This window comes from Podarcis melisellensis (assembly GCF_964234715.1).
Source record: "Podarcis melisellensis genome assembly, chromosome: 8".
In the NCBI taxonomy this organism is placed as follows: domain Eukaryota; kingdom Metazoa; phylum Chordata; class Lepidosauria; order Squamata; family Lacertidae; genus Podarcis; species Podarcis melisellensis.
Genome location: NC_138540.1, coordinates 86,920,208 through 86,940,220, shown reverse-complemented (window position 1 = coordinate 86,940,220; position 20,013 = coordinate 86,920,208). Strand labels below are relative to the sequence as shown.

General features: G+C 45.6%; 1 protein-coding gene across 1 annotated transcript; it reads left to right on the top strand.

The window, feature by feature from the left end:
• Positions 1 to 353: 353 nt before the first annotated feature.
• LOC309376035 (cytochrome P450 2A13-like) lies at positions 354 to 16,816 on the top strand. The gene is made up of 10 exons (XM_081922187.1): positions 354 to 453; positions 693 to 922; positions 3,976 to 4,138; positions 7,806 to 7,955; positions 9,222 to 9,382; positions 11,834 to 12,010; positions 12,939 to 13,080; positions 13,242 to 13,429; positions 14,497 to 14,638; positions 14,978 to 16,816. Exons 2-10 carry the CDS (start codon positions 743 to 745, stop codon positions 15,157 to 15,159), a joined length of 1,485 nt encoding a protein of 494 aa, XP_081778313.1. The 5' UTR covers positions 354 to 453; positions 693 to 742; the 3' UTR covers positions 15,160 to 16,816.
• The last annotated feature ends 3,197 nt before the right edge of the window (positions 16,817 to 20,013 follow it).

Here is a 20,013-nt window from a genome sequence, read left to right as displayed (position 1 = left end):
TTCACCCTTGACAGCCTCCAGACACTCAACCTAGGACCGGACTCAGACCATGCCACACAGTAACACACACACACACCCCGGGACCAGCACAAGTCAGCTGTCTCAGCTCAGGCAGGTAGACAGCCAGGCAGTGAGGTAGCTGGTAAGCCAGCAGATTCTCTAATCTGTCCTGATTGCCCAATGCCCAGAACACAAACTCTACACCCCCCTCCAAACTGGATAGAGAGGCTGGAGAGAGAGATGGAATAACTCCAAAAGGGGGGTGATCCTTCAGCAAAATTTATATAAGAGCCTCAGTTTCAGCTACATGGGCACTTTCTCTTCCTGGCTACTCGGAGCTCCACAGGCCATGGATCCCCTCGGAGCAGCAACCCTTTCCCTTTGCTACACTCCTCTTAGTCTTACACCAGCAGAGACCAGGTCAAAAGATACAGACTTCTGAGAAACGTGCTGAGAGAATTGTGTTTGACTCTGGGACTCCTTGAAGCTCCCTTGGGGGTGCAGACTTGGGCAGACAACTCCCTGTCTCCACTATCCGTCCATCTGAACTTTGCTCTGGAAGGTCTTCTCTTGACTTGAAAGAAGACCCTGAGCAGAGAGTAAATAGGTTGCACAATTTCAAGGAGGAGGTTCCTCCAAAGGTATGTAACAGGCTCGACTTGGGCTGCGCAGGTATTTTCTCTTCCCAGCTGGTCAGCAACACATTGCCTGCAGAGCTCCACAGGCCAACCACAACCTCCCCATGGATCCCCTCGGAGCAGCAACCCTTTTCCTGGTCATCTGCCTCTCTTGCCTGATGGTCCTCTCAACCTGGCGCCAGATGCACCGCAAAAGCCAGATGCCGCCTGGACCAACTCCCCTCCCCTTCATCGGGAACCTGCTCCAAGTCAACACAAGTGATATGTACCGTTCATTCATGAAGGTAACTTTCTACAATGTGTCAGAGCACAGTTTCCTATTCTCTGAATTGTTATTATAAAATCATTTTTATATATTGCTGATGAATGAAGGTCACTCCCATCTATCTATATCTATCTATCTATCTATCTATCTATCTATCTATCTATCTATCTATCTATCTATCATCTATCTATCTCTATCATCATCTATCTATCTATCTATCCATCTATCATCTATCTATCTATATCTATCTATCTATCTATCTATCTATCTATCTATCTATCTATCATCTATCTATCATCTATCTATCTATCATCTACCCACTCAGCCTTTTTTCTCTCTCTCTCCCACTTCAGTCATCATCTCCTCATAATTCTCCTTCCATCACATTATCCAGCTTCTTATTCTCTCTCTCTTTATATTTCTGCCTAAGTGGAAGGACCTACGCTTGCATACAGCTATATATTTCCATCTTGCAAGATATCAACCTTAATTAAAATGTTTTTAAAAGACTTCCACTGTTTACGCCACACGTCTTTTGTACTTCAGTCACCATAACCTCTGTTCTTCATATCCTTCCTATAGGTTTTCCTTAATTTTTCACTTTACAGTGGTACCTCAGGTTAAGTACTTAATTCGTTCCGGAGGTCCATTCTTAATCTGAAACTGTTCTTAATCTGAAGCACCACTTTAGCAAATGGGGTCTCCTGCTGCCGCCGTGCCGCTGGAGCCCGATTTCTGTCCTTATCCTGAAGCAAAGTTCTTAACCTGAAGCACTATTTCTGGGTTAGCGGAGTCTGTCACCTGAAGGGTATTGTGATGGGACGATGAGCTGCTTGTGCGTAAAATGCAAGTCCCTCAGAGTTTGATCAGGTTTTCAAACCTCTGCCTGTGACGGAGCCCCTCCAGCATGGCTGCGTCAATCACTAGTAGTATCCGAAAGTGGCTGCTTTCGGAATCGTTTCCAACATAAAAGCTCTTTAACGGAAACACGTCGTCTGGCCTCTCGGCGTGACAGTTTCCGGCGAGGTGTGGGTGTCCCTATAGGAGGTCCTGAGACCTCCCCACTGTTTTCGCTGGAAGCGTCTCTGAGCCATCCCTCCGACTCACTTTCCCTTGGAGTACTTGCTCGCCCTCTACTGGTTCCCTCTTCCGCTGCTACTCCTCTCTCAACCTCAGTGAGCCTTTGCGCCCCCGGCGCTTTAGATGGCAGTTCCCTGACAGGTATGTAACCTGAAGTGTATGTAACCCGAGGTGCCACTGTACATTCTTTATATGTTTCACAAGATTAGTCTAAACACAACCAAATTTGGGTAACTGAGCCCTGGTTTTGTAAATATTCATTTAGACAATCCCACTGTTCCTTGACCATAATCTTAGGTTTTCTCATGTCTCATTTCCACATCAGTTGGTGGTTCTTTTTAAGGAAAGTCCTCAAGAAAATTAGTCAGCATTTTAGTATGCATTTCTTTTAAATAAACATTTTCCCTTAGCAATTCTTCCAGATAGTGAGGATTTTCCATTGTTATTTTCAATCCTATAAACATTTTCATGCACACATTCCCCTAATATATGCACTTATGCTCTCAATTTTCTGGGTGGTGGTGGGGTGGAGGACTGCATCATCCGACTCAAAGTAGTTTCAATTTTGAAGGGGCAGCTCTGTTTCAGAAAGTGGGAATGAGGACTGTTTGCATTATCACACAGACCGAACCCTAATTTCTCCCCCATGAATGGCTTTAGAGATTTATTGCACAGCTACATGTATGTCCAGGAAAATGCTTCACTGCAACACCAGCAGTTTCATCAGGCTGTGGCACAACCTTCCTTCCTTTTCATCATCTCTGAAGTCGGCACATCAGTGGCATAGCGTGGGGGGTGCAGGGGGAGCCGGCCGCACCGGGCGCAACATCTGGGGGTTAGGGAAATCCACGGGTTAGGGGGCGCAAATCCATGGGTTAGGGGGCGCAAATTACTTGCCTTGCCCCGGGTGCTGATAACCCACGCTACGCCACTGCGGTACATGTGGCCTGGACCAAGGGAGCCGCTGACGGAAGGAGACTGCCCAGCACTGGACCTCCTTGTGGGAGTTCTTTCAGCCTGGCTTATTATTTCACATGGTTCACACCACACTCAGTTACAGAAGAAGAAGAGTTTGGATTTGATATCCCGCCTTTCACTCCCTTTAAGGAGTCTCAAAGCGGCTAACATTCTCCTTTCCCTTCCTCCCCCACAACAAACACTCTGTGAGGTGAGTGGGGCCGAGAGACTTCTGAGAAGTGTGACTAGCCCAAGGTCACCCAGCAGCTGCATGTGGAGGAGGGGAGACGCAAACCTGGTTCCCCAGATTACGAGACTACCGCTCTTAACCACTACACCACACCGGCTCTACAGCCTTGGGCTCCTTAAAGGAAAAGTTGCAGGCAAACTTAACCAAGAATTGAATAGTGCACTGCCCAAAGAAATTCAGCTATTCTCTTCTTAAGAATTAATTAGAAATCTCACACCCAGCAGAACCTGCTCTACCTGGTAGGTGAAAATGGAGACTTCCCACCCAAGAGAGGTATTTGGGCATGAGTGTCCAAGCAACTTAGATTAAAGAAATATATATGCACATATGTAATGCCATGGCAGGGGAAGGGGGGATCGCATTATGAGCTAACATTTCATGTAAGATACAGTTTGTGGAAAAACAACAACACACCAGCCTCTAGAACGGTAAGAAACAACATTAGTAATACTCAAACAATTAACAAAGCAATATTCCCACCACTGGCTAGCAGATAAACATTATGTCTTATGTGTTTATATATGTTGGAAGCTGCCCAGAGTGGCTGGGGCAACCCAGTAAGATGTGTGGGGTATAAATAGTAAAATTATCATTATGGAATGGGATGTCCCTATTTCCATCAGAGAAATGTTGAAGGGTGTGCACCTCTTTTTCTAGAAAAATAGCTCTGGGTCAGCTAATGCTAGGGAGGATAGCCAGTTTTTAATCTTGCTTGTCTGAAAACCAGCCTGTTTGCTCCATCTGTCCATCTGATTTCACACAATGCCCTCCCCCTCTTTCCACAGATTCATGAGAAATATGGTCCTGTCTACACCATCCACTTAGGGCCCCGCCGTGTTGTGGTCTTGTGTGGATACGATGCCGTGAAGGAGGCCCTGGTGAATCAAGCCGAAGAGTTCAGCGGCCGTGGAGAGCAATCCGCATTTGACTGGATTTTCCGGGGCTACGGTGAGAAGCTCTTCTTGGACAACCCTTGGCCAGAGTGCATCTTTACTGGCAATTTTCTAGTGTAACTGAAAGCAAATTATTTTCTAAACTTGGTACACATAAAACATTGGTATACTTGGTACTTAAACAGTTAATATTCACACTACCTTTTCCAGCTGACTCATGCACTGTTCCATCAGCTAGTTACTACATTTACAGATTTACAAGGCTGCTTTTCTACAAGGGTTTGTGCAGACTTAACAAAAATGTTTGTCGCTGCTGAGTCTAAAATCCAGTCCTGTCCAACGTCATGACTGGTGCCTCGAACTGCTGCAGAAACATACTGGACTCGATTCTTCCTGTGTCCTCGCTTCCCAGCAAACGCAGGCCACCCTTTTCTTGTGTTTTCTCCCACAGACACTGTGCACTGACGTACTAAATGCTTAGTTGACCCTCAACGATAGCATCTTCTGACTCTGAAAGCTGCTTCCTCAACAACCTCTTTAGGTTGCCTCTGAATATAGTGCCACTGTATTCTGCTCTGGTCAGACCTCACCTGGAGTACTGTGTCCAGTTCTGGGCACCACAGTTCAAGAAGGACACTGACAAACTGGAACGTGTCCAGAGGAGGGCAACCAAAATGGTCAAAGGCCTGGAAACGATGCCTTATGAGGAACGGCTAAGGAAGCTGGGCATGTTTAGCCTGGAGAAGAGGAGGTTAAGGGGTGATATGATAGCCATGTTCAAATATATAAAAGGATGTCACATAGAGGAGGGAGAAAGGTTGTTTTCTGCTGCTCCAGAGAAGCGGACACGGAGCAATGGATCCAAACTACAAGAAAGAAGATTCCACCTAAACATTAGGAAGAACTTCCTGACATAAGAGCTGTTTGACAGTGGGATTTGCTGCCAAGGAGTGTGGTGGAGTCTCCTTCTTTGGAGGTCTTTAAGCAGAGGCTTGACAACCATATGTCAGGAGTGCTCTGATGGTGTTTCCTGCTTGGCAGGGGGTTGGACTCGATGGCCCTTGGGGTCTCTTCCAACTCTATGATTCTATGATTCCTCATCAGTTGCATATCTTTTACTGGACTGCCTCCCATTTCTGGAGTTACGGTGAGGGGTTGTGGCCTTCCTCTCATGGCGTCTTTTCTCCTCATCAAGCAAACACCCAATTAAGAAATGCATTGTTAATTGGCTTTTTGGAATTGCCTCCAAAGTCATCACTAAATTGTCCCATGACTCAGGAAGTGAAGACAGCACAATATAAACCTTTCTCTGTTCAGAAAAATGTTCCCCAAGTTCATTTAACTGTGAAAATAAATCACACATTCTTTGAAGGTGTTTTGAAACACATTCAGCCTCACTTAGTCTGGCTCGGTACAGAGCTCTCATTAGAGTAATTTTGCTGCCAGCAGTGTCTGTAATATGTATCGCTCTCAGTGCTTTCCAAATCTCACTTGCTGTTTCAAGGTCTCGCACATGATATAACTGAAACTTCTCTAAACTCAAAATTAAATTGGCATAGGCTTTGTCCTCCAGCCTTTGGTCTGCTTCATCTACTTCTTCATCCTCATCTTTTACAGGAGGGTTAACAATAACAGTCCAACATTGTTCTTTCTTTAAAAACGCCTGCATCTGTAAACTCCATGACATATAATTGGACTCTCCCAGTTTCTCTACTCTCTCTAGCTCCCCCTTGAGTTCCAGCTCCAAGTCCAGCCATGGCTCCACCCAGCTTTCAGCTTTCCACACGTGGCTTGAAGAAATGTTCGGCTCCTGGTCTCAAACAGACACTCCCTGCCGACGCCTTCACACAGCCAGCTGCTTGAGAAACACTGAGTTGCTTCCAGTCTCTGGGTTCTTTTCACGCTCTGTCTCTGCCCACTCAGGCCTGGGCCCATAACCTATTGGAGGGGGATTTTCAACTGGTGGCAGAGGACAGACTGTGACTCCAGGAGACATAGGTGTAAAACCAAAACTAAAACGAAGACTTTATTACAAAACAACAAACAGAAACTCTGGTGGGTGTTATTCCTGCAGGCAGGCTACAAAACGCAGCTTTTTCCTTTTGTAGCCACGGCCAGCTGCAACCAATTAACCCAGAAACCAATTAACCCAATGGATCCAAACGACAAGAAAGAAGATTCCACCTAAACATTAGGAAGAACTTCCTGACAGTAAGAGCTGTTCGACAGTGGAATTTGCTGCCAAGGAGTGTGGTGGAGTCTCCTTCTTTGGAGGTCTTTAAGCAGAGGCTTGACAACCATATGTCAGGAGTGCTCTGATGGTGTTTCCTGCTTGGCAGGGGGTTGGACTCGATGGCCCTTGTGGTCTCTTCCAACTCTGTGATTCTATTCTATGAAACTTCTTAAAGGTATACACATGTTTCTGTGCAGAATGTCTCCCAACATTTAGCAATGGTCCTTCATGCAGTCCTATGAAGAAGATTTTTGAATACCCATTTTCAGTGGAGAAAAGTGGTGCAAGAAAGGGTTTCTCTAGGCAATTAAAACGAGTCATAGACAGTGGCGGAGCTTCATGCTCCGGCACCGGGGGGCGGAGAACAGGCGGGGGCATGGCGTGTATCCTGGGGGCATGGCGTGTATCCTGGGGGCATGGCGTGTATCCTGGGGGCGTGGCACGCATCCTGGGGGTGTGGCATGCTGCCTGCAGGGACATGGTACCCAGCACGAGAGTGGGGGCAGCCGCAATGGCACCCCACCAGGATCGCGCTGCTGGGGGCAGTGCACTCCCCCCACACTCCTCTTCCTCCGACAGTGGTCATAGAAGAGATGGGATTTGCATTTTAATATTCAAAGCCAAGTAGAGGACCAGTGATGTAATTTAGTTGCTTTGCAAGTGTAGATGATCGTGCCTGGAAAAAGCTCTGGGCTTTGCATGTGCCTTCCATCAGCTGATTGTCGGCTGTGTCTTTTCCTCTATTGTGCTCCCTGTCGGAGGTTCCTTACAACCGAGCTGAAATGGCTCTCCCCCACGACATACTAGCTTCGGAATCCAACGACCTCTGCTCCGATGGTGATTAACAACCTAATCCTTTGATGAGGCTTCAGGCACGCTCCTCCATTACACAGAGTATCCAAACAGTAGAAGGAGCCGAGAAATATGTGCTACATAGCTACGTTTATTTCTAGCTACACAGGACAGAAGAATATGCATCTGCTCTCTGTGAGAGTCAGTGAACAACAACACAAAGAAACAGGAAACCAGTAACATCAACATCCGTTACCCATCTCCCGTGAGACTTCCAACAGTCTGGAATGTAAACAGAGTCTTGTGACTCCAAAAACTGCACAGTGGCATAACGGAAATCCAACACTCCTGCCCACTCTTAAATACCTCAACTGTCTACACACACACACACACACACACACACACACACACACGAGACAGAGAGACTCCTTAGCTTTGCAAATGTGTTAGCAGTTTTATTGCTGCGCCACTAGGAGTTACAGAGAGAGAGAGAGAGAGAGAGAGAGAGAGAGAGAGAGAGAGAGAGAGAGAGAGAATGAGAGGGAACACTTACACTTAGAATGTTCTTCCAGTTGCTGAAATTGCAACTTTAAAAACCAGTCAACAAAGATTTCATTGCGGGGGGATCTCTATCACTGTGTGTTTGCAGCCACCTTCTCCTGTTCCTCCTTCCCTTTACTACTCCTTTGCTTCTCAGGGGTTGCCTTCAGTAACGGGGAACGGGCCAAGCAGCTACGCCGATTCTCCATCATGACTCTGAGGAATTTTGGGATGGGAAAGAGATCCGTCGAAGAGCGGATCCTGGAGGAGACCCACTTCCTGCTGGAATCCCTGAGGGAAACAAAAAGTGAGCTCAGTTTTGGTACCTTCAAGAATTGCTGCTTAATGAGTTACAGGTAATAGTTAGAAACTGGACAGTTATCTGGCCATTTGAACGCTGATAATCTGAACCTTGTCACTGCGGCATTTGATTCCCAGTTGTATATTGGACATCCCCAAGATTGCAAGGAGCAGGAACTAAAAGTGCCAGTCTCTGCTTCCCGTGGACAAAATAAGCCAGATACACAATAGCAAAATGTGACCCAAGTGATCCAAGTATTAAAATTGACAAAGTTATAAAAACTCAATAGATATTAATGATCAATTAATATCTCGGTCCTGTATACCTGAAGGAGCGTCTCCACCCCCATCGTTCCACCCAGACACTGAGGTCCAGCTCCGAGGTCCTTCTGGCGGGTCCCTCCCTGCAAGAAGTGAGGTTGCAGGGAACCAGGCAGAGGGCCTTCTCAGCAGTGGCACCCGTCCTGTGGAATGCCCTCCCACCAGATGTCAAGGAAATAATCAACTATCTGACATTTAGAAGGCATCTGAAGGCAGCCCTCTTTAGAGAAGTTTTTAATACAAAAACAAATGCTATTAACCCCAATACTGTATCAGAGGCAAAAATTAAACAAACTATTCTTAAAATGCCAAGTGGCAAAACACAATGATTGGATGGAATCGCTATTGAATGGTATAAGATCTATTGGTACCAAAACTTCATCAATTGTATGATGAGGTACTTGATGAAGATATTTTATCAACAATACGTAGTCAAGCTTATATTACAGTTATTCCCAAGCCAGATAAAGATCATACACAGTGTGCAAGTTATCAGTCTATAGCATATCTTTGATTAATGTTGATACAAATATTTTAATATTCTATTAGCCAGTCCAAATCGGAATTGATTGGAATAACACTTGCAATTTAATGTTGGATTTTGGATATAATGGAGATGAAAAAGATTTGGATTATTATAAAAGATGCAGGAGGAAATGGTTAACTAAAGGACCCACAAAGGGGAGGAGGGAAGTCCTGGAGATTCTTTGGGATCTTGTTTTTATGTTGGTTGTTGGATAATTGATTGTAAAAAAAAAAATTGAACTGGAAAATTAAATAAATTTTTAAAAAAACATAAATTGGAATTGATGCCAGTAGGTCAAAAATTTGATTGCACATTCATTAAAGGAATATCCATTTCAGATTTGTTCTGAATCTGTTAAATACCTAGGCATCTTAATACGATGAGATATAACACAGTTAGTTACTGTTAATATATATAAATTTCTAGGTGCGCCTTTTGACCCCACCTACATCCTGAGCCGTTCAGTGTCCAACGTGATCAGCTCCATTGCCTTTGGCAACCGCTTTGAATACGAAGATAAGGAGTTCCTCTTCTTGCTCAGCACTTCGCTGGAAGTCTTCCAGTTCACTGCCACCTCTTGGGGACAGGTACGTTGGGGGGGAGGGGGAGGACTTCCAGCATGAGATTGTGAATAATGCCACTTCTCCTAATCTGCTCAAGGCACAACATGCAGGGCAGCCAGCATCAGGTGAGGCCCTGTTATTACCCCAAAGACCAGCAGTGTAGCGTTCCCAAAGCAAGGAAGGATTGGACTCTGATAAAATGCACACAGAGGCTTGACCGGCAAGACTCTGGGAGGGGTGCGTACATAGCTGTCAAGCATCCCTTATTTGGCGGGACAGTCCCTTATCCCAGCACCATGTCCCGCTGCTGTCCCTTATTGATGATGTCCCTTAAATTCCCCAGGTTTCAAAGGAAGCAGCTCCTCTTCCTTCCTCCCTCCCTGCCGGCCAGGGAGGAGGGAGGCTCCAACTGTGTTGCTTGGCTGCGTTGCTCACCCAGTAAGGAGTCTAAGAACGACTGGGGGGTGGAGCTTGCATGCCTTGTGCCAATCAAATCGTTGCCTGGGGACTCGCCTTTGCTCAGCGCTTCCCAGCGGAGAGGTGACGGTGGTTTTCCTTGCTGCATCCCCTTTGCCGGGTTGCTGCGCTGTGGGAACCACCGCTTGAGGCTTCGTTTGGCTACTGGTTGACTAAAATCCCTTATTTTGGCTGCTGATCCCTTATTTTCGGGGCTGCTGGTCCCTTATTTTCAAATCTGTAAGTTGGCAGCTATGGGTGCATATAACAGTAATTCCCTTCCCCTCGACCCAGGTCATTTTATTCACAAAAGAACTTTTTACACAGTGTTCATGCGAACCATTCAGATTTCCTCTGAGCATTTCAAAAAAACCCAGGTGGGACAAAGTTAAAGTTAAAACTACAAAGAGCTAATTTCCTACTTGAGCGTGCATATGTAATTCAGAGTAAATAAAAGACGAAGCAAGGAGGAATGCTTTTAGGAAACTCCGGAGGCCATAAACAGCAATAAACAGGAGAGGAAGGATAGGTAGTATTTACCATCTCCTTGTGAACGATTAACAAACTACATCAAAGCTACCTTCTATCTTTATGACCCAGGATGCCTGATGAACAACTGGCCTGTGTACTTAGAATGCTGATACGTGCCTGTCAGGCGTAGAGAAAGCAAATGGCAGAGGTACAGAGGCTTGTGGGATTTGATCAAAAATTATTGTCAATGAATTAAACCTAGTCAACGCAATGTGTTCATCGCGGACACAATGGCTTGCTCCATATGTCATAATTCCTCATAGCAATCCCACCTGACCCCCACACTCTGGATATTTGCACTCCTACACAGCAGTGGTGTTATGTACTGAGTTGAATAGGATCCAAAATGCAGCAGCCTGATTTGTCCTAGAACAATAGGATCCAAAATGCAGCAGTCTGATTGGTCCTAGAACAATAGGATCCAGAATGCAGCAGTCTGATTGGTCCTAGAACACTGCAGCAGTATGATTGGTCTACAGGAGCCACCCAGGTGGAAGTGAATCCACAACCTGATTGCCCTACAGGAGAATCCCGGAATTAGCCAATCACGTGGGGCCCATTGTGTAAATAATGTATATAAAGCAGATATTTTGGGGAAACATTTATTCCTCCTCACCACTATGAGCTGAATAAAGAGCATGAAATCCACTCTTGACTCTGAGTATATTTCAAGTGGTCAAGGCACAGAGTTAGAAGCGGCAGGAGTGCCAGCTAAGGAGCCAGACCACATTCAGGGGTCTGAGTGAGCCTGACCAATAGAAGGCCACAGCACAACCTCCCGGAGCATCAGGGACTGTAGAACCAAAACCAGGACCAGGACCCTCAGAGGTGCCTTTCAAAATGACCCAAATGCCTCCCCTAGAACCTCACAGGAACTGAACCAAGTGTGAGAACGAAAGCAGAGGCACCAATCTTAAGAAACTAAGTTCTCTACAAGTGGGCAGAACCTGGGAGAGGCTTAAAAATATTTAGCTACTTGTTGGAGCAAGCGTCTCACTCTGAGCTCTCCATGGTGCTGCAACTCCTATTCTGCCTTGCTCTTTGGTCAGGCTCTGCCTGGAGCATGTTTACAATGTTGCTTCAACCTGAGATAATCCCAGACTGAGAAACTGAAGCTGCTGGTTTTGTAAGCAATTCCTCCACACACCCTGATTTTCCCTCCAAATTGCTTTCCTTGTCCTTCAAAGATGGAAAGTAAGGCCCTGAGGTTGTGTCTGTGACAAATTCATAGCTTAGTCAGCACCAAGTTCTGTCTGGGTGGAGTGAGGAGTTCCCTCTGTCTGTTCTTCTTGGAGAGACACATCTCCAGTCTCCCTTCTTTTCAAGCCACCTGTTTCTTCCAAACCTTCCATGATAATGAGGAACCGAGGGAGGGAGGAACTCCTGCTTCTCCCTGCCCCACAAATCCATCTCATCTTACTTTGTTCAATATCTGTTCTCTCTCTTCCTCCTGATAACTCTGGATTCCTCCAAACCCGACACACGCAGCTCTACGACATGTTCTCGGGCATCATGCAGCACCTGCCTGGCCCACAAGATAAAACCTTCAAGAAGCTGCTGGGCCTGAAGGAATTCATTAAAAGGAAGATAAAAGAAAACAAGGAGACCCTGGACCCCAACAACCCTCGGGATTTCATTGACTGCTTCCTAGTGAAAATGCAGCAGGTACAATTACGTTATTCTAGTTAGGTAAAGGTAAAGGGAACCCTGACCATTAGGTCCAGTTGTGGCCGACTCTGGGGTTGCGGCACTCATCTCGCCTTATTGGCCAAGGGAGCCAGTGTACAGCTTCCAGGTCATGTGGCCAGCATGACTAAGCCGCTTCTGGCGAACCAGAGCAGCGCACAGAAACGCCGTTTACCTTCCCACCAGAGCGTTACCTATTTATCTACTTGTACTTTGACGTGCTTTCGAACTGCTAGGTTGGCAGGAGCAGGGGCTGAGCAACGGGAGCTCACCCCATCGCAGGGATTCGAACCAGCGACCTTCTGATCGGCAAGTCCTAGGCTCTGTGGTTTAACTCACAGCGCCACCCTCGTCCCTTGTTATTCTAGTTACTACAATCAATTTCTCCAGGAAACTTTGTGGACCCTGGGACCACTGGGAGGATACTGTAACTAAACCAAATTCAAACAAAGGAAGAAGTATGTTGGAGGATTCAGGACAGATCAAATAATGTACTTCTTCCTGCAGCATTTGATTAAACTCCTCCTCCACCCAGCCATCTGTTTCCCACACAATTGTTGAGCTACAGATAGGTAGCCGTGTTGGTCTGCCATAGTCAAAACAAAACAAAAAATCCTTCCAGTAGCACCTTAAAGACCAACTAAGTTAGTTCTTGGTATGAGCTTTCGTGTGCATGCACAAAAGCTCATACCAAGAACTAACTTAGTTGGTCTTTAAGGTGCTACTGGAAGGAATTGTTGAGCTGCTTTTCAGCCCTCCACAACTGTCCCCTCCCCCTCATTGGAGTGAGCATGACATCACTGCAGCTCAGCCAATCAGTAGAGGAGAGAGAGCTTCATAGACAGAAGCCAGTCAGATTTTAGCCTATCCCAAGAAATAATAAGTAAGTACATTTTCTTCTGCCTAGGAAAAGGAAAACCCAAACTCAGAGTTCTTCCTAGAGAATCTGGTTTGTACAACAGCTAACCTCTTCTTCGGCGGCACAGAAACGGTCAGCACCACTTTGCGCTATGGCTTTCTGCTTCTGCTGAAATACCCGGAGGTTGAAGGTGACTGCGGAAGGGGGAGGAAAATAGGGTGGAGAGATGTGTCTTTGCCTTTCTGTGGGAGGGTCCCTCTTTGTTTTCCCAGCTATGAGCTGGGATCCTTCTTTAGCTCCCTGGAAGGTGCAAATAGCACTTTTGCTCTAATCCAGCTGATTTCTCAACAGAGAAAGTCCACAAAGAGATTGAACGGGTGATTGGCTCCAGTCGCACTCCCAACATGGATGACCGTCCCCTGATGCCCTACACGGATGCTGTGATCCACGAGATCCAGAGATTCGCTGACATGCTCCCCTTGGGGTTAGCAAGACGTGTGACCCGCGATACCCAGTTCCGGGGATACACCATTCCCAAGGTATTGTGGTTCTATTAATTCCTTAAACTTAGACTCCACCCTTCCTGATATAGTTTGTGGCTCAGTGAAGTTCCCCAAGTGTGTAGGTATGTTGATATGTACAGTATAAGGTATAGGGACCCCTGACCATTAGGTCCAGTCGTGGCTGACTCTGGAGTCGCTTTATTGGCCGAGGGAGCCGGCACACAGCTTCCGGGTCATGTGGCCAGCATGACTAAACCGCTTCTGGCGAACCAGAGCAGCACATGGAAATGCCATTTACCTTCCCGCCGGAGTGGTACCTATTTATCTACTTGCACTTTGACATGCTTTCAAACTGCTAGGTTGGCAGGCGTATGTACAGTATAGGTAGGTATTATATAGAGTAATGTAGGTATGTTCGATGTTATGAATATAAGGTAGTGTGTTATGTTGGTGTATTGTGTCATTGTGTAAATGTATATGCATGTGTTTTATATGCCAGTAAAATTTATATAATAAAAAAAAATAAGACTTCACTCTTCCAGGTATAGTTTGTGGCTCAGTGAATTCCCCAAGCACATCTGTTCCACCTGTCCATACCCTCTGAGTGATAATAATCAGGGAGACAGAGGCACCACACCACAGGGTGGTGTCCCAAAAATGGGGAACTCTCATTGTAAATAATAATAATAAATTATTATTATTATTATTATTATTATTATTATTATTATTATTATTATTATTATCACACCTCAAGGCAAGTGGAAAGACAGTTCATTTGCATTGCCATTGGCCCTCATAATAATAATAATAATAATAATAATAATAATAATTTATTTTTTATACTCGCCAATTTGGCTGGGTTTCCCCAGCCACTCAGTGACTCTGTATTGTTTCGTAATGGCCCTAGCTTGGTCACGTTCTTCTGCACAGATTAGCCCAGGAATTCTTCTTCAGCTTTCTCCCAAATAATAAAAAGCCCTGCAATTTACTAATTTATAAAGTTTAGGGAGGTCACCCCCCAAAAAAACCCAATATTTTCTTGCCCACGAGAATAACGTTCCATTTCTCCCCTCTCTTCTCATTTCCCTCCCTCTTTTGTTCAGGGAACTGAAGTGTTTGCTTTGCTGGGATCCGTGCTAAGAGACTCCAAACATTTTGCAAGACCAGACGTGTTTGACCCCCAACATTTCCTGGATGAGAATGGGCAGTTCAAGAAGAATGAGGCTTTTATGCCATTCTCTGCTGGTGAGTCCTCAGCAGCCCCTTGGCGGTTTACAGCAAATAGTAACCCAATATAGTCGACCAATTGAAGTGAGAAAAATTAGCCAGAAACTGTTGCTGGTGCTGATGTACCTCTGTCTCTCCCTTCTCTTTTCCCTTCTACAGAAAAATCTATTTTTGAACCATGCACACCAAAATTATTGTTATTATTTATTAAACTTGTATACTGCACTGCCCTTTACCTGTAGATCTCAGTTGTAATGGGTGTATTTTATCTGTGGCTGTGTGGGTTAGGGGAGTCTTGGCCTGAAAACCTCAATGCAGGCTATAATGACCCGTCTTTTCTTTCCTCCTCCTTCCTAGGAAAACGCTATTGCTTTGGAGAGCAGCTGGCCCGAATGGAACTTTTCCTCTTCTTCACCAGCATCCTGCAGAACTTCCACCTGAAATCCCCCATCCCTCCTGAAAAGATCGACATCTCTCCCATGCTGGTTGGCTTTGCCACCGTTCCACATTTTTATGAAATGTGTGCCATTCCCTTGTGAAAGAGGAGGACAGGTGTCTTGAACAAACAGATCACTGTTGTCACCCACCTTGGCTTCCCAAAATGCAAAAGTTGGAGAAAGCTTGAACTCCTGAAGGGCCAGAACAGGTTGGCCCTTCCTCCTCCAGAATCTTTCTTTTCAAGCTCCATGATCTCTGTTTCCATTGGTAGAATTTCTCTTCTCTGCATTTTCTTGGAAATGATCTCACAGGTCCATAAATATCTGGTCCCTGGCTCTCTGCCCTCTTCCTCCCCTACCCCACTTCCCTGAGGTACCAGGGTTGAGTCCCTCTCATCTTCCCCCTTTCTGGTCACCAGACTCCCTTCTGGCACCTAGTCCAACTCTGAAGTCTTTATTTCCATGTCATGTTCCCCTCCCTTTCCTATCTTTGTTCTTCCACTTGTGATATGTTTGCCAACATTCCTTTGCTGACACTTTCATTGTGAGTAGTTAAGGAAGAATTGTAGTTAAGGAAGAACCTGTGGGATAGGTGTCAGGACGATATGCCGAGATAACAGCCCGGGATTCCAGCCTGTCTTTACAAGATTTATTAAGTCCAAAACTATATACAGTACGGAGCTCTTGAAAGCGTGTCTGCCTCAATCGCTATCAGTTGCGGGAAGTGGCTCACTCCGGTTCCCCCTCCAGCAGAGAAGCTTCCTGACCCCCCCCTTTCTCCTCTCCTTACGTGAAAACTTAAGCGCCGGAGGCTGCTCCTTTCTCTCTACTATAACAGCCTTTGGATCTCCCTCCCTCTCATTTTCTGTGTTTCCTGACAGTCCCTCCTCCTCTCCCTCTGACAAGTGCAGCTGCTCATCAAAGGAGGCGGCTCTCTGTACATTTCGGTCTCTCCCCCCTTCTCTGCCAACCGATCCCTGACAATAGGACAGTTGCTAGCACGGTTTACAGCTTGAGGAGGTCAGCCATACCTTAGAAAATCTTGCCTCTCTGAATATTTCCATCTCTCAATCCACAGTATGATGAGCAGAGGCAGCGGCAGAGGAAGCTACTCGGGCATCTGGATTGGTGCGCCCAGGGGCGGGGCACACTTCCCATAGGGGTGGGGCGAGGGCGGGGTGAGCCACCCATAGGGGAAGGTCACAGCACGGGGCCTCTGGAGTCTGCCTGTCTCCTCCCACTCAGCTGCCTACAGCTGGGGGGGGGGAGGCAGTGGATGGACCATTTGGGCAGAGCGGAGCCTGTGCGTGCCCAAACCACTGTGTCTCTCCCAGCATTTTGTCACCCCCCTCAGTGGTGACACCCGGGGCACCCCACCCCTACCGCACACCCCTTCCTCCACCCCTGGGTAGAATCTCCTAAGGTAGAATCTGGGACCCTGAGTCTCCCTCCCCCTGCAACTAGGGGCACTCTTTGACCCCCACTCCATTATCAGTCAATGTTTCACCAATGCCATCTGTCGAATTTTTTCACATTTAACCAGCTGAGAATGAAACTAAGTTGAAGCAGTATATTGATTTTTCTCAATACCTCAAATAATTAGGGCCATTCTACCCTGTCAAAAGCTTTTTTGCACTGAAAAGTAAGAAAACAGTTGGTAAATCTCTGCTTTATTCAGGATGTACAGTACACTGCTTTCAATATTTGTACTCTATTGCCTTCTCTTAATAAATCCAGTGTGAACTGGACAAATGTACAATCCACTGATGTCATTGAGCCTTCTTTATATGACACTTGCCAGAATTAGAGCAATTTTTGGTTAGTCCCAGCTCTCTGGAGTTACTTCTTTCTGTGGGAAATATTTAAACAGCTTCTTCAAAAGTGTAACTTGTTCTTCCTGGCATGTTTGATTGTTTTACTCTATGCCAAACCCATCCACTGCAAGACTTGAAGCCACAGGGAACCAGGCAGAGCGCCATCTTTGTAGTGGCACCTGCCCTGTGGAAATGCCCTCCCATCAGCTCATATGCTAATTTGGTAAACAGCAGAAGGAATGGAATGTGACCTTGTACCATCCAGATAAACACTGCAAAGAACTGAGTAATGGAAGATAGTAATGAACTCTCCCAGCACACCAGGTCTGGAACAACAATGTATACACGTGAAATGGATTACTTATTTATAAAACGTAATGGAGGTGCTGTTTTGTAAAGTGGAAAAAGTGGTCAGCTGGAAGAATGGTTTAACGGCAAGTGAAAGATGTCAACTGGACTCTAAATAAGAAATGATGATGGTCATATGCTTGGAACCGGAGCAGGAAACCTGATCTTAAGAAATTGTATTAAATTTTAAATTAATTTGGTTTGATTTGTAATAATTTGGAAAAAAATAATAAAAATAATTTGGAAAAAAAGAAGTTTAATTCCAATTTTTGCCTTTGAAAAGTCCTGGTGGCATAAAGATGCAACTGGAAGAGTGGCAGATGAAGGTGATGGACTATATGGAATTGGCGGAAATGACTGGCAGAATCCGAGACCTGGGAGAAGAGTTGGTGGAAGAAGACTGGAAGAAATTTAAAGACTATTTGCAGAAACACTGTAAAATTAATGAATGTTAAAATGATGTTGGGTTGAAAATAAGTGGTATTAGCAACAAAGCTATTAAGAATATGCAAAAATGAATCGATAACGGATAGAAATATAGAGTTATAATATGTTAGGAATAGAGTTAAGATAAATGAAAGAGGGGAAGGATTTGCTGATTTGATTATGTAAATGGGAATACAAGAAGGGGAGGTGTGAGGAGGTCAAAGAAACAAGCAAATGAGTTTAAAGTTAAAGTTTGTGTTTTGTATGTTGTATTTTTCTTTTTTTCTTTTTTCATGTATTTTTGTATTCTTGCTTTTGTAAAACTTTTGTAAAACTCATGTCCTTCATTCTAGCAGAAGGTTCTGGCGGCCCACAGTGGCTAGAGCAGTGTTTCCCAACCTTTTTTGGGCAAAGGCACACTTGTTTCATGAAAAAAATCTCGAGGCACACCACCATTAGAAAATGTTTTAAAAATTAACTCATTGACTATATATAAAGTAACTCTCTTTAATAGGAATCAAATAAACACAAAGAAAGTATTTTATAATTACTTTATTATGAAATAGTAAGTAAACAGAAATATGAAAAATTATAAAATACTTTATTCATTTACCTTTGAGGTTTGTCTCATGAAAGTTGCCTGTTTCTCCGTGTTTTCACGCAGGCGAACAAAATAGTCCGCATTCTTGTTTTGAAGCGAAGGGTGTTTCGTTTGGAGATGGCGTTTAAGTTTGCTTGGGACCATAGCACTGTTAGCTAGCTTTTCACCACACACCACGCACAGTGGAGTTGGTTGGTTTGCATCTCCGGTGAAAGTAAATCCAAATGAAATATAGCTTTCGCTATATTGCCTTGTGCCGGAGAATTTGCTTGAGCTAACCATCTTTGCTTTCTTTTCATGCCCACTCATACTTGGGCTCTCATCTGGCTCCAAATTTTGTTCAGAGTCCAGTTCTTTTCTTTTCAAAAACTTTTCCATCACTGCAGTATCCGGCCATCCAATTGCCACTGACAAACGGATACAGACCCCTTTTTTTTACAGCACAGCTCGCACAAATGTACACGGAACACCCTTTTCGAATGAAAACACACAGTCTCACGAGAGCAAGGAGCAGCGATTTTATATTTTACAAAAAGAAGTCGCTAGTCCTCATGGTGACAGGGTGGAAAATATTTAAAAGCAGAACCACCTTGAGGAAGGTGGAGCCATATCACATCCGGGCAGGAGGCCTAAATTGGTGGAACGCTCAGGCCCCGCTTATTCAAAGAGGACACCAGGCAACGTCTCAGGGTATTAAGAACCCTGAGCTAGATTAATGTCCCCAAACGTCATGGTTTGTGCCAACCTACTGACACTCCACAAAGCTTCTTAACCATGTTTGTATGAAAAAAAAATGGGGTGCTGCGGCTCTCCCAACCCACTAACTACCAGCACGCTTCAACACAATGCCGCGCGCGGCAAGAGCCCAGGCTTTCTGATCCAAGCCGCTTTCCTTAGCGCTTCCGGGCAAAGCCGAGCACATGCTACGAAGCGCCCACACGTGTACGAAAAGTCCTGGCTCAGCCGCGAGTTGGCGCAGGCAGATGCCGTCCTGGAGGCAAAAGCCGTCACATGGGGATTTTCTTCCTCCCTCCTTTAAATTTGGAACGTACGGCGCGCGCTCCCTTCACGCCTAGAGGGATTCCCCCCTCCCCTTCCCGCTCTCTCTCTCTCCCTCCCTCCTTTGGCGCGCGCTCCCTTCACGCCTAGGGGGATTCCCCCCTCCCCTTCCCGCTCTCTCTCTCTCCCTCCCTCCTTTTCTCCACCCACACGCCTCCCTTTACGGCTGCTCTGCGCGTGCGCGTTGCTGCGACGCTCTTCCAGTCTTTCCCTGCACCGTGGGAGCTAAGTGCTGGCTCCTGACGCGGGTGCGTGTGGCGCCCCCTCCCCCCGACCGCCTTCCTCCCACGGCACACCAGGCAACGTCTCGCGGCACACTAGTGTGCCGCGGAACACTGGTTGGGAAACACTGGGCTAGAGAGCAGCTGCCATGTTTATGGAGAGCAAAGAAGTTGGTGTGATGGATTCTTCCATTCGTCCTGCAAATAAGGCATTTAAAAATAAATAAATCTAATTTTCAATAGTATGTGCTTTTTGATTCGCACATTACTCTAGTACAGACATGCCTGAATACATTACCAGCCTGGGGAACTGTATTTCAAAATTCTAAGTACTGCACATTCTGAAGACTGGCTGCGTTTCAGTTTACAGCTTGTATCGAAAAGTGTGAATAAGTTTGTCTTTAAATGTGAACTGAATCAAATTTCTCCTCCATCCTTACTGAAGAGGAAGCATAACAGTTAATGGAACATGCAGAATTTCCAGGTT